Here is a 15392-nt window from a genome sequence, read left to right as displayed (position 1 = left end):
AAAAAAGATTACCCTCTTTATAATAGTGTTTTACCAGAGCCCATATCTTAAATGTCCTGGTTTGACAATTTTATTCTTTTTTTTTAATAGCATTCTGAGACATTAACGGTAAACTGGATACTAGTAATTTCCCAGGTGAGAAGAGATGCTAAATAGCAGATTTGCATTCTCCTTGTGTGCTGTTATTTTCTTATGCTTATAAAGCCTTATCATGTTCAAAGCTGAAAACTGCCAGTGTAAATTTCCTAAATGCCCTTAGAAAACCAAGAACTCAACCACTGCCAAGAGAAACATGAGTTCCTGAAACTGGCCAGCATTGCTTGGGTTTCCTTTGGGGAAAAAAAAAAAAAGAAAAAAGAAAAAGAAAGAAGAAAGGAAAAAAAAAAAAAAAGCCAAATGCCTGCTGAAATATGTAAGAAAGAGCTATACAGGAGTTGAAGGGAAGCTGCATAGGAAGCAAAGCAAAGCCCAAAATAAAAAGCAGGAATAGAAAACTAAAAATAACAAACAGGAAAGTGTGACACAGCTGCAAGGGCTCTTATGCATTATCCCTCAGCATTGTACCTATTTTTTTTCAGGAACATACTAATATTGTATTTGGATTTCAATGGCATTCCAATCCATTATTTGTTCTTCAAAAATAGATGTTTCTCTTGTGAGGAAGAAAGACATTTTCAAGTAATGTTCATATGATTCCTGTTGTCCCAGTTTATCAAATAACACTCTCGTAGGCTTGGTGTTTGCAAACAGCAGAAAGACCACATGAATTACATGGCTTCAAGAAAAATTAAACTAAGTCTCTCCTGAATGATGAAGAACTGTTCATGCATGATTAACTATTGCCCTTAATTTTAGTTTAATATTTATTTAATAGCTTTCAAAAGTAAAGAGGAAGCCAGCATGTAAATCTGAGTTGCTGCTACTTTGAAAGCATGGTGGATGGAAAGAGACCAGGGAAGATCAGGAGCGCAGTGGACTGATAAAATTAAGGCTATCTCTGTCTTTTTCTTCATCCAAGCATGGGTTGGCTTGTTTACAGAGAGCATTTTGCCTGCCCTGCAAGTGCTGCAGAGCAGCCGCACTGCGGTACAGCCCTGCCAGGCTGGAGGCTGGAGGCTGGCTGAGACTCTGCTGGCGTCTGCCAGGGACCTGGGCACCCCGTGCAGGGCTGTCGCAGCCTGAGGTTCCCGCCACGTGCAGAGCTCACTGGCACCCGACGCTTATGGGGAGGTAGGAGGGAACATGACAGCACTCAGACAAGGTCTTGCTTTGCTAACACCTGTGTAAAAGTGCTATATTCACCCATTGTGCAAAAATTAGGCCAGGCAGGCAGGTTGTGCATGGTCTGTGGCCTTCCAGAACATCGATACACAACTGACTCCACTCGGGTTGTGCTGGTGCCTGTTTGGGGAGAAAAAGAAAGCCAGAAGGTGCCCACTGGTCAGCCCACGCTGCCCTGGACAGTCACGAACACCAGCGGAACCATGCTACGACCTGCCAAACTGGTGATCAGCGTGGTGCCTGTCAAATTGTCAGTTCCAACTTGTAATATTCCTATTTTCAGCAGACACAACAAAAACAGGAAATATTTACCAACTTTGCAGGTGTCAGGAAATGCTTTCAAACCATTACTGTGAGCTGACAGTCCATTTAAATAGATATCAAGCATGCACAGAGGTGATCATAAATGTATTTCCATTTAAAAACGTAGTTTGATGTGTTTGCACTAATAGAGAAGTCTCAGCAGATCACAGAGACAAATATGTGCTGTTAATCGTATTAGGGTGGTTATGCTGTGACATGTCTCACAATACTTGTGTGAATGTGTTAATACAGAGAAACTATACTTTGAAGTACATTAAACTGTTTTGTGCTGTTGAAGCTGATAAAGCTGTTTGTCATGAAAAGTTGGTCTACAGTATATCTGTTGTATAGCATTTGAATTACAGGTGGAATATATTTGAATATATTTCAGGCTTTTCTATTCCTCTGTGTATTTCAGCCATGATGATATTACTTGTGCTGCAATGGTATCTGAAACATCCTGTAATACAGGCTAGAATATAAACTATTATATTGTATTATAATATCTTTACATATTAAATATGTAACAAGATATGCATATCTTACTAGCTTACTGCTTACTAACTGAGAAAATCAAGACTACTAGAAATGAGGTCTATTTGCCACCTACAAACACATTCATATTGGAATTAATATATGGAAAAAATCTACAAATAAAGTGGCAGGAACACTCTGCATGTTGAACCCTCTCACTCAGGACTTTTCCCCTAGGAGAGAAGAGCATCTGTGGCTGATTTCTGGCTTGCTGGGAGGAGGAAGGGTCTGCTGAAAAGAAGACACCTGAAACACACAGAATTAAGTGAAAAAAAGGAGAAAAGTCTAAAAGAGAGTCTACACACACAAAACAAAGGAAATGAGTTGGAAAGTGCAGGGGAACCCAGGACAGATGTGAAGGGGTAGGTAGAAAGAAGAAAGGAAGGGCAATAGGGAAGCAGCAGCTTAACAACCCTTGGTTCCATGGACGTCATTTCATCATTCACTTTCTTCCTTCTGCCAGTGTAATCCCACGGCCATTACCCATGGCAACAGATAGATGTTCAAAGGATAACGGATGCAATTTGCTTCTACTCTAATCTCATATTGGAACCTATTTTGTGTGGTGCAATCTGTCACCAGGGCAGCTGAGGAAATGCAAAAGTGTTCTGCAAGTTTGATGGAAAATAGAAGAGATTGTCCCCAAATTGTTTGCAGATCTCCGCTTCCTTCTCCTTTCACCCTTTACTTGCCAGATGTAGATCTACAAGTTACTCCTATACTAGTAAATCAAACTGTGCAGGCAGCGGAGGAGTCCCTGGCCCGGTGGTAGGCTGGCTGCGAGAGCACTCCCAGAGCCTTCACGGGCTCCACGCAGAGGCTGGTGCCAGCAGGGACCAATCCCTACCCCAGCGGGTAGTCCAGATCCAGCCACCCTGTTCTGGAGGTGAAGACAGTTGGATAGGACAGAAACAGGCCGTTTTGGACGTGTGCCATTCCCTGCCACTCAGCTACAAAGAGCGGTCCCCAGCGATTTGACTTACTCAAATAGTTGTAGCCATTTTGAATCCATTTCTATGGATCTGGGTGCAAAATTTTACCTCAACTGCTTGCATAGTAGCTGTGCCATCATCTGGAATCTTATTCTGTTATTAATGGATAGATACAATAGACAGCAATGCTTTCAGTTGTTTTTTTATTGAACAATAATAATCATATACTTTTTAAAACCAACCAGCTTATTAGATTTACATTCAAAAACTCATAATGTCATTTATGACATTGTTGCAAAATAACAATAATGTATGCAAATATTTATTACAGTCTTTAAATAATTCTCTTCAGTCTGCTGAAGGAACACGCTCTCACTCAAATCAAGAAAAAATTACTTTTGATATCAATAGTTGAGAATCAAGACCTTGGCTTGTAAATATCCAAATATAATATCTCTCTCCCTCAGATCTAAACACATTCCATAAAGGTTAAAATGTAGTACGTGCTAGTTTGGGATTTATGTTCATTTTTCTCTGATTATTGCCGCCGAGAACCCGCAGTGCCACACTGAAGTGACTGCAGTGTCTACTGCAGTGATTTTCTTTTCATTCTAACACAGCATGATCCAGTACTTCCTACCAAGGTGAAAACAACCTGCATTCACTGAAATTGGCTTTGGATCAGGATTTGGACTCTTTAAAGGTTTTGCAGTTTCTCTTGTTGGAATTTTAAAGCATGTTTCCAGTTCCTGCATCAAACTTCTGCTGCTGTAGTGAGCTCCTTTCACTGGCATCACTGTCAAAATTCACATTGATTTCGAAGGAAATAGGGCTGCATTTCCAGTGAGGCTGCTCTGCACTATGAGGCAGCTCCTAAACGCATGCAGACCAGCTTTACTCCAAGACTGCTACATTAATTTCCACTATCTGAGGATCTGATTGTTTCCAAACATATTAGTAAACCCATCTCAGTACGGCTTTTTATGTTTACAAATACGTAGCCCAGTCTGGACTGAAAGAGGGACTGCTGATTCCCACGACTCTCTAATGTATGCAGGTTATGTTGCTAGCTGAAACAGGGTTGCTTGTTCCTGCAACTAAGAAATGAGGGACAGGCACCAAAGTCCTGACAGGTCTGGCTGCTCTATCAGCTAATTCTGTGTCCATGTCTCCTCTACATTTGGTCAGATAAATTCCGTCCTCTGAGCCAGAGCTGGGCTGTAGCCAGCAGAGAAGATGGAAAGTACGAAGGTCCATTTGCTGGCCTCTGGCCTTGAACCCACTCTTCCCCATGAAATGCAGACATCACCATAATGGCACCAAAATATCTGCTTTATAGAGACATATATATTTAAATAATACTAAGCAACTTCGGTAGTTTCAGGTCCTCCACTACAAATTTGCATAATTTACCAAGCATCAGTTTCTCTATACAGAATTTAACATTAGATATCCACCCAATACAATATACTTCTACAGTGTCTCAGCTGAGTTATTCACAGCATATAAGCTTAAATGATGGGTGCTTTCTCCTTGAAAAAAAGGCATATTTTTCTCCTAGGAACTGTTACCAAACTTCCAAAACCCAGAAGATGACTAATGACTAATGTTGGTTTATTTAATTCACACCACTGTGCTCCTACATTATTATTATCCTCGTCGGTGTGACTCAGGGGCATTGCTTTCTATCCTGGGGTTTGTTGACATGCATTTCTTTCACTTTGGCTCCTTACCAATAGTTTTGAACTCACCCAAAGTGTCCACTGAATTCAGTAAGAGCTTTCCTGGCCTGAGGCTGCAAGAGTCGGCCTTTGACATTATTTAAATGAAGAGGGTTGAATTTTGTGGGTTTTTTTTTAATATTACTATACATACAGCAATCCACAATACATTTCTGTGTTCAAATACTTATCAAAACAAATATCAAAAATCATATACACTGTACAGTCTGTTTTTAAAGTAAACATTTTTCTCATGAAAAACAGAATCACAATTGGCCTTCAGAGGTTACATTTTCATATGCTATAGATCTACTTAGTTCTTAAAGTGTGTTGTTGCATATTCAATCTGTGAGAAATGCATTCACTTGAAAGTCTTACTAGTGGAAGTAAATATCAGCGAGGATTTAGCCATTTCATTACTGGAGAGTGAATTGCCTTCTCCTTAACAAATTCCTCTTTTACAGAATTGCCGTCTCCTGATGCCATGTCGTTCTCTGAAAATTTAAAAGAGAAGTTAGATTTTGCAAAAATGAGAGAACTGTTTTCCTGCTGCTACTTCTCTGGGTTTGGGAACACTTCAGGAAACTCTTAGTTGATAATCCACTTTACATAAATGCCTCCGGTTATCTATCTGCCAAATTATGGCATAGAAGAGATGTGTTTTCTAATAGTTTAAGCACAAGACAGGTGACTTGAGTTCAGCTTCCAGCTCTCAGACTCTCCAGTGTGACATGGGACCAGACAGCACATCTGCACCAGCTCCTCAGCAGTAGTGGATCCTCGAGTAGTAAACTAAACATGCCTGGAGCTGTTCTCTCATAGAGGCCAGCTGGCATGGAATAGCCTGATGCATGCCATTAAACTCTCTTGCCCTCCAGAAGAAGGTAAAAGATATCCAGTTTGTCTACTGGAAATGGTCCCTGGCTCATGCTAATTCCTGAATTCTGGCTGTGGTTGCTGGGAAGAGGCCAGCTGGCCTGGGACTGTCCATGCCAGCATGCCAGGCACCATCCAGCCATCTGACAGTAAAGGTGATTGAATTGCAATACACAGGAATGCTCTCTGGCATGGCTTAATTGACTAGTTGTAGGGTCTTTCTAAAACATATGGGTCAGAAACTCTCTGTGATCCCATAACACACTATTCCTAGTCTACTACCATTAGTGAACTTCTGAGGGAGAGAAATTGGTGTGTAATCTTTGCATTGGTAATAGCAAAAATTCCACTTGTTTCTCTAGGGTGAAGATTTCCCCCTGGTTGTTTCAGACAATTAGCTGAATATTGAGCTGAATATTATACAATATATATATATTGTATATATATATACATGTATATATATGTATATGTATACAATATATATACAAGGCTGATTCAAAAGTGGGAAGTGTGAGGAAGAAGTGGAGGAGGAACTGATGAAAACAGGCTACCTGGGAACATCTGGGAACATACTGTAGATGCAGAAAAAAAGGAAGACAACAATATTTTTTCAGGTTGTTTCAGCACACTTGGTACTGAGCAAACACAGAAAGCCAAAAGAACATAACCACAGAGAAAAAACAGAAAGGAACAAGACCGATCCAACTTGCAAAATTTTTTTCAAAGATGATTTTTAATGTGATACGAGCAGTTTATTCCTTTCTATTCTTCTCTGTACAGAGAATGGGAGCAGAATAACCCTTACATTAAGGCAACAAACTCTATAGATAGCTTAATATAACAGGAGAGAATCAGAACAAGGCAAACAAATTGCAGCTGGAAGAGAAGTAAAATTCAAGTACTTTGGGGTGAAATCCTAGAAAAGTTCCCAGTAGTGCTAAGATTAAATCTGATATTTATTTAAAATGTTTACATTTATATTCATTTTAACTGGTGTTTAAGTTTAGAGTCAGTATTAATTAAATGTACTTCAGAATTATCAGGTGGAGAATCAAAGAGGAAAAAAGTTCAACCTCAGTTATAAAAAATTCAGTAATCTCTCCCGTCTGCTTCCGAATATTCCATTTTTTCACATACTTTCATTTTTTTTAATTCTGGAAGGGACTTTTACAGGTTTGAGACATAATCTTAAACATAAGTACATATTCCAGGTGATGTACTATGCTAAATAACTAAACTAAATCGTTTCATAAAACAGCTCACTGACATCTGAAAATGTGTAAAGCCCTGACTTCATAGTAAGAAGATGTAATTTTTACCACTGGTAACACTAGTAAGTGTCATCTAGTGAAATCCTATTCTAGACAAAGTAGCTGCATACATCTAATGTGCCTGATACAAATCTTAGCATATGCTCCCGCTGCATGAGTGACCTCCTACTGCTAGTATATGCAACAGCTACAGACCATTTTGCCTAGGTTAGGCACGTGTCAACATGTTATTTACCACGCGTTACAGATCACCTAATTCCGTGCCTTACGCTAAGGAAGCTGCCAAGGAGAAAAATAAACGTGCCTTGTGCTGTTAGCTTGCCGCACAGCTCCACCAAAGTACACGCCACTCATGCACAGCGTCCCCAGCACGCTCGTAGATCATGTACAAAGTGATTTCTGCTAAAACCAGCTGCCCCACGAAGCCTTACCTGCGTGTGAAATCACTTTTCGTCGATTTGGAGGCTTTGAGGCAGAAAGTTGAAAAAATGGGAACTTCAGACACTTCCCCGTCACTCTGTCACAGATGCCAGACGGACAGTTGCAAGTTTTCCTGCATTCCATCCCATAGGTGCCGTAGGGACACTCTGAAAGAGGCACATTGGGAGGTAATATAGCAAAGCAATCCTCAGTGATCCACGTCAGCTACTAGCTCCTTCAATAGCTGGTCTGCATATATCCTTAAAAGTGGAAAATCTCGAAGGGAAATTAAAGGATTTCAGGATGCCAACTTTTGTTACAAGTATTTTCCAGTTTTAACAAGCGTAAGTTTTCCTTACCACACACAATATACATCTTTCTTCTCCCACACTGCATCTCATATGTTGCAATGCAATGTTATTTACAATGTGCTTTTGGTAATCTTTCTCTGAAACACTCATGTTAAAACGCAAATTAGAGGCAATGTGAATATCTAAATACATGATCACAGAGGATGTCATTAAAACTACAGATAGTGTCTAGTGAAGTTTTGTTCTTTAGTTTAAGCAGATTAGCACTGGATTTGGAAAAGAAGAAAACTGAAGATTGTTTCTGAACTCACTGTTCAGGCATGCCCTTGTATGACTTTCACGGCTTCAGTGATTTAGAGCTGTAATTTCTTGACAACGCTGAGGATGTTTTACTGAAACAGACACTTCCTATAGGCTCCTCGGTGGCTGCCAATTCCTGCCCCGAGGAGCTATCCAGGGTGGCAAACTGCCTCCCCCGGCCTCAAAAAGCCATGGTCAAGAAAGCCGTCGCTGGTTCTCAGGGAAGAGCCTTCCAGCGTGTGAAGACTTCTCCTACTCAAAGTATTGTCTTCCTATGGCAGACAGCAAAGATCTCACCTGCATGCAGCTCCAGCTGAAATGTGAATACGCTCTAAAGAGGTCACAAAAACCTCTGGAAAAGCAGCCCATCCTCCCCGAGGGACAGCCCTGTGAGTCCCTCCAGCCTGGAGGACCTCACTGAGCTTCACCGTGCTCCCCATCCCAAGCAAGGTCTGCTGCTTGTCCACATAAAACAGAAACAAAATCCAGCCCAAACAAAACAGGTTCTGCGTGTGCGCAAGCGGGGCTGGGAGCACGCGCCACGTGGAGCAGGTGCCACCACATCGCCCAGCCCAGCAGCTGCAGCTGCGCAGCTGCTCGGCTCGGGGACGGGGGACACAGAGCTGTGCAGCGCCCGGCACAAAAAAGGTCGGAGTCCAAAAGCTCTGGGTTCCACAAGGGAATAACCCAGGACTTGACAGTGCTCTTCAGGTTTGATGAAACTGAGAGATGTGAGCCAATTTTGCTGCTAGCAGGTGATGTTCAGTAGGAGATTGATCTTACATAAATTAGCAAATATCTCCCTGTGATTTAAAGGAATCAGGAGCAGATTCTCGCTGTGACAGAAATACCTGAAGTTAAGAGGGACTTTCCCAATAAAAGTGCAGAGCATCAGTCTTCCTGAGGCTGTTTTGGACGATAATAACATTACTACTGATTATAAGATGACGCACTCTTTTAAAACTGTTTAGGTAAGAACTATCAAGAACACAAATTAATTAATGCTCAGGAAACTGCTCTGAAACACATTCTATGCATATTTTACCCATTTCAGAATTAAGAAATAGAATAACAAGAGTTCAAATCGTTTGCCCACAACTTCAAGGCAAGTTAGTCACACACAGTTGAAGAGAATCTAGCCATCCTTACTCCATGATTCAGTATAAACTTGAAAGTTATTAAAATAAATGAGTGATCTAGCATCATATCTATATATGAATAGATAAAATAATAATATTAGCTCCATACTTTGCCTGATAAAATTCAAATATATACAGAAGGAGATTATACTATCTCAGAGCTGAGATAAAAAAGAAAACAAAATACAAAAGTGATCTATAAAATTAATGCAAATAAATCTGTGGGGAATACAAGCCCTAAATATCAATTTAGAACTCAAAGTGTAGATACAGCTTTACTGAAATTAATGAGAGTTTGTCCATTGACTCACTGGGAAAAAGATTTTACTTTATAGTTTCTTAATATTTGCTGCAGAGCTTCCAAGATTCAGCTACAGAGATTCAGCTCTCACGACCCTCTGTGTTTCTTTTTTCTCATTTTAAGCGTGCTGTTGCAAGGACATTCCTATGAGGTCAGTCAAAAGTATATCCTTGTTTAAAGAACTGCTAAAGGAATTATAGCTGATACTTTGCACTGCAATTTTTTTAATAAACTGAAGGTCATTCAGCTTACTCAGGAACACACTTTTTGCTGGTGGGTGCACAAAAGGTACGATTTTTTAAACACAAATTCAAGTCTTTAGGAAAAAAAAAAGGTATTTTGGGATTCACCCTCAAACATGCACATTAATTTGTATGATTCATATGCCAATGTAGCTAAATGTGTCTTCTATGTGAGTCAACCTGAATGATTTTTGCAGCATCTAGCCCTATGCCATTCCCTTAACTGAGGTTATTAATACTTCTAATATTTAACTGTCAAGACTTCTCCATTTTTAAGGAAGTTATTCAGAGGCATAACTGTATCTGCTTACTGAAGCGGTACGAGAACTCAGGAAAACTCACTGTATTCGTACTTTGCAAAGCCTCTTTTAATTATTTATTTCGAAAACTCCCCTCCTACCTCTCTGTAATTTAGTACCTTCTCTCCTTTAAAAGAATCGCCTTCCCGAGGAGGTGAGAGCTGCTCTTAGCTGACACCTGCTGCTGGGACCTGCGCCTGGAGCCGCGGGCACGCGGCGTGCGCGCCGAGGTCCGGGAGCAGCGGCTCGCTGCTCGCCCTGCGCTTTTGCTACCGCTCCGCAGGCAGGAGAGTCCCCGTTTGCCTCCCCTGAGCCCATCCCCAGGGCAGCCGAGCACCTCAGCGGCGGCGGGGGGTGTTAAACGCGCCGACGTCGCCGGGAGGCCAGGCGGTGGGTGCTGTTCTCTCCGCTCCCGGCTCCTGGTCCCCGCGGCCGTGCCCGGGGGACCCTCCACGTCTGCGTGTAGCCCCAGGGGAGCCCAGCAGGCGCAGGGACCCAGCAAAACACGGCTGGACTGGCGGGATTAAGGTTTTCACAGTTTACACAAAGCCACCCGCCAAATCAGTGGAAGGATCAGGATTAGTGCCTGGATCTCTGAAGTCTTGATCAAAAATTTTATCTGCCATTCATATTTCCTTAAAGATGTCCCCGAGTCTAAACAATATTCTCACATTAATTACCCTGGTCCCATCTACACGGAACATCGTTTCATACCAGCAGGTTATTTTTCACTTTCTCCCTGGCTAAGGGCTGAGCTAGAAAAATCCCATTTTAACCCTTTCAAGCAGGAGGCAAGCTCTATATGTAGGTTGCTGTCAAACTGCCACAGCGGGTGCATGCAAAGTGAATATTGTTACCTTTGCAGATACCAAATTCATCACCAAAGTCATCCTCCTCAGTGTAAAACTGGCACTTCAGCCCAGGACCACACTTGACACCATCCATACCCGAGACCGTACGATAGCAAGTCTCCCCCAGAGCAGCCGCACACACCCTGCAGCAGCCACAGTCATCCAGCACCGTTCGCTTACAGCGCAAGGTACTTTTGCACGCGTTACTGTCACAGGGCTCGGGACAATCTACCGCGTATTTGGCACTCCAAGCAGTTCCAGCGTGCAGGGGCAGCAGGAGGAGGGTAAGCAACAGGAAGCCCTTCATGTCTTGCAGGGGTAAGCGCTCCGTCCCCAAGAGCGGGTTTTAGTGCTCGGCGTGGCGCCTGGTGCCGCGGGAGGCAGCGGTACAGAATCCAAGGTGGGAGCTGCGCACATCAGCCTACAAGTTTATGAGCTTTATACAGTGTGTTGCCCACATGCTGCACCGTCGTCAGCTTCCTCAATCCGGCAGCGCGGCTCCTGCCAGCCTCCCTTGTTTCAGTTCATGAAATCCAGGATGAAGGTTGGATTAGCACTCTGCTGCCATCCAGGAATTGAAAAGCCTGAGCTGATGTAATCTGTTATGTTTAGTTGGTTGTTTTGCATGAGGACTAAAAACTCTCTCACATCCGTCTCAAATGCTCAAGGACGTCTGCCAAAAAAAAAAAAAAAAAAAAAAAAACCCACACACAACCAAAAAAAAACCCCAGTAGGTTACATACCTTCCTTCAGGACAGGGCTCGCTCTGACACTGGGCACGCTTCTGATAGAACAGCTCAGCTTTACAAACAGAGCTCCTGTGGCCAGGAAGAAAATCACATTGAATTATATCATTGCTGAAAGAATTCTTTTTTTTTAAAGAAATCTTTGCATAGCCCTCTGAGGGGAAGCACACAGTTACTTTGAAGAGCAAAGATCACACCAGTTAACTAACATGTGAGCTCAGATATTTTAGTAGAGTTTTTTCTTGCTTGTACTGAAATTGTACTTTTTAATCAATATTTAGGTGGAGGTGAGTTAAACATTTCACTCAAAGATTATTGCTAGGACTAGGAACAGGTCGGACAGAAACCAGCATTTTGTGGGATCTTCCGCAGGAAGTTCAGGAAAATGATCCATGAGATGCCCCTGACCTCACAGCCAAAGGGGGAAACCCCATCCGTCACCGGCACTGTCAGCACAGCCCAAACACACATCTGCAGGGACCAATTCTCCTCCCGTTTACACCACTTCTTTACTCATCAAACCCTATGGGTTACTCTTGAATGAAACCAGTGTAAATAAACAGAGAATAAGGCTCAGTTCCCCCCCCCCCACACACACACCATTCAGGCTTAATTCACCCAGCCAGAGCCTTGACAAGAAACAGCAAACAACCTAGAAGTTCAGTAAAACAGATGAGCCACCAGAGAGATGGAAATCTCTGCTTTAAAGAAAGATCTTCAAGAAAGTAAAAAAAAAAGCTAACTATAAGTACATCTCTGAATACCAAAAGTTGCTGCCACCAAAGTCAGAGGAACAGAATCAAGACCTAAACTCACAGGCGACCGCCTTGCCGTTTGGGAAGCCCATGTCCCCAGCGGGCCGAGGACACTGCCAGGAGGCTGGCAAATAAGACGAAGGGCTGGGCTGGTGATGCAGGAGACCAGGAAAGTCTTTTCTTCATGAGCATAAATGTGTGGATAGATAGATCCCAAACAGAATACTTAGTTTATCTCTTTTGTGAAGACAATAAGAAAACCAATACATTGCGCATTGCATTTCACTGAGCTGTTCATTTACTTTTGGAAATGTGAATATCAGAACCTGTGCAGGACAGGACAGAATGGGCCAGGCAGGATAAGAAATTTGTTTAAGATACACCAAAGGAAGATCTACACTCAGGCAAATATTTGCAGCTAATGTGTCCATTTTAAACAGTACATAGTTCACAATATATAGTATATATAATATATAGTACACAAAATACAGTTCTTTTAATCATCGTTGTCAGCAGGCAGTTGTTTAAATATACCAGCTCATGTCTGGTTTTATACGTAACCCAGAAGTGCAGTCAGTGAATCTGAAGTGTAAAAATTATAGCATTAGAGTTGAAATCTCTACTGGTATAAACTGACAAAGCTCTGCTCACAGCCATGAAATGACAGTAGCTAACAGCCATAGACAACCTCATCTCCAGTAGCTGTGCAGCCACCCTCTGGGAAGGGAAAGGAATAGTTCAAGCATGGAAGTGAAGATCGCAACCAAAAACCAAAGGTTCTGCTGAGCAGATAGACTAGGAATGGATACTGTCCCTGACCCCCTCATGTCACAACATGGCAAAAGCCTGTTTTCCAAAAAAACCCAATGCAATGTCTGCGAAGATGGCCCCAGAGTTCACGGCTCAGCAGACTACTATAAACCACTGTCCGTTTCATTTGGCATTATCACGAACCAGAATTGATCTCGCTTTATACTAACAGGTCAGGCTGTGACGTGCGGTTGCGGTGGCTGCGGAGCCTCGGTAAACCCCACGGAGCCGTCCCTCAGTGGGAGGGAGAGGCTAAATGCTAGCAGAGGGCCACAGCTAAGGGCAGAAACTATTTCAGTCCCCCAGGCTAAATCTGCTTGCAAAGGTGAAATAGGCCAAAGCAGCAGGTTATTTAGTGCAGCAAGATAGTCTGGAGTAATGAGGAGTTGGAGAAGACCCAACTTGACTCACCCAGTTAATTCATACCTGCCTTAAATTCCCACCTGCTTAATAACTCAGAGGAGATAACAGAAGAGGGTGCAGACCCATCCACACGTGCATGTGGGCATTTACATCAGTAGTAAAACCACACTGTTAAAATCTTTCTATATAAATATAATTAGGAAATGCCCCTTGTTTAAAACACCAGACGAGATCTGAAGGGCCTGTGTTTCACATTTCAGCTTCTCACAGGGAAAATGTGCTAGGGAGATGATAAATAAAAAAATTACATGCAGATGTGGCGAGGAAAAGAAGTCGTAAAAGAAATCAGCACACTCCCCTAGCAACAAGCCAATATTATTTGGAATAAAATGGAAACTGCATTCTGTGCTTGGAGCTAGAAGCCAAAGTAAATTATTACAATGGATCAAGAAATACATGGAATGGAAGAAAACAATATGAACAGATAAAGGTCTGGCTTCTCCATGAGTATCACTGGAGGAAATAATGAAAATATGGCCTTCCACACTGCCCACTGATTAAGTAATGAAATAAATCCAGTCTTCATTCCCTCTGGTTTTAATATTTCTTTGTTGCTTTACCTGTTGAATCCATTAAGTTTTTCTTTCCAATGAACTGCTTAGTACTGTAAAGTCCTGGACTAAATGAGGCCTTCAAAATTAGTGCAACAGGAGTTAATGAAGCTTCTCCAGCTATCAACAGCAGAAAATCTGGCACCATTATTCAGTTTGCAGAAAATAAACTTTAAATGTGGAAGATTTTCTGGAGCAGATCAGATCAGTGCTAAAAAATCTTAATTTTTTTCTTAATTTGCAATATAAATTGCCTTGGCATTAGTTTACATCATAATTACATCACCATATATAATGTTTGGTATTCTTTCTGGAAGCAGAAAAGGTTTCAAACCTTAGCTTCAGCACTTTACAGGGAACTGAGCAACCACTGCCTTGGTATCAATTAACTGTGCATCCAGCTGGATACTGCAGAGCAAAAATTTCCTAAGTTCCTCTGCAAATAACCCTCTTCTCAAGCAAAAAAGCAGTTTGTGTGGGGGCCTCCAAGTTGTATCCAACTCTTCTGAAACGTTTGCCCCTACATTTCAAAGATCACTACAAAATGATATACTGCATGATATCACATAATTAATCTGTGGCTGATACCTAGGTGCAGGCTATTCATTAGGCCAATACTGCCAGGCTTTGCTTATTTTATCCTAGCAGATAGACAAAATATCATTCACTTTGATTCTTCTGGACTACGAATTTTGACCACTGTAATTATCCAATCTTTGGAACACGTAAAGTCAGTATAACCAGAAAGCATTAATATCTCTTTAAATATAGGAAAAGGTTTAATGTATGATCTTTGGTGTTAATTTCCAAAAAACAGCCCCGAAACTAAAAATACGTTGCCATACATTCCTGAATGATCCAACCTTTCCCCAGGCTTCCTTTACAAAAAGCCGTAAGCACAATGCTACACGAGAAGCAAAGATTCAAAGGGAAACACCGAAAGGAAGCTGAGCTGCAAAGTCCAAAATGAAAAGCCAGAAATAGGAAGTAAAAGAATCAGGAAAGTGAGATAGCAGCAAGGACTCCCCTTTGTATGACTTCTTTTCTTGTATCTTTTCAATGAATTGCTAATTACTCTTTGTTTCGCCTGTAACACGGCAAGTCATTTTTCCCCTGGTAAAAATAGATGCTTTGGGACATTTCCTACTTGCTGCAGGCAAGACGTATTTACATCCTTTCTGCAGGCAGAGGAGGTGGTGTGCATAGAGCAGGGCAGGCTGGTACCTACCCACCGACCTCAGTAGGTGCCATAGAAGTGATCAGATATTGTGGGGTTATCTCCAGCGAGTCTCAGGAATGAGGAGCTGTACTTCACTTCAAGCAAGT

The 15392-nt window shown here is 41.9% G+C and overlaps 1 protein-coding gene across 1 annotated transcript; it reads right to left on the bottom strand.

Moving 5' to 3' along the window:
* Positions 1-3354: 3354 nt before the first annotated feature.
* ESM1 (endothelial cell specific molecule 1) lies at positions 3355-11297 on the bottom strand. Its single transcript, XM_062599865.1, has 3 exons — positions 10788-11297; positions 7350-7505; positions 3355-5265 (listed from the first exon to the last, which is right to left on the bottom strand). Exons 1-3 carry the CDS (start codon positions 11086-11088, stop codon positions 5165-5167), a joined length of 558 nt encoding a protein of 185 aa, XP_062455849.1. The 5' UTR covers positions 11089-11297; the 3' UTR covers positions 3355-5164.
* Positions 11298-15392: the final 4095 nt, after the last annotated feature.

Source organism: Rhea pennata, chromosome Z (genome assembly GCF_028389875.1).
Source record: "Rhea pennata isolate bPtePen1 chromosome Z, bPtePen1.pri, whole genome shotgun sequence".
Taxonomy (NCBI): Eukaryota; Metazoa; Chordata; class Aves; order Rheiformes; family Rheidae; genus Rhea; species Rhea pennata.
Note: the sequence above shows the minus strand (reverse complement) of the source record. Positions and strands in the feature narration are given on the sequence as shown.

Bases quoted from the DNA above. Each gene is read 5' to 3' on its own strand.
- ESM1 (XM_062599865.1), bottom strand. From the start codon at position 11,088: ATGAAGGGCTTCCTGTTGCTTACCCTCCTCCTGCTGCCCCTGCACGCT. The intron at 7,506-10,787 runs GTAACAATATTC...TGCCTCTTTCAG, and splicing joins TGAATTTGGTATCTGCAAAG to AGTGTCCCTACGGCACCTAT. The intron at 5,266-7,349 runs GTAAGGCTTCGT...TTAAATTTTCAG, and splicing joins AAAAGTGATTTCACACGCAG to AGAACGACATGGCATCAGGA.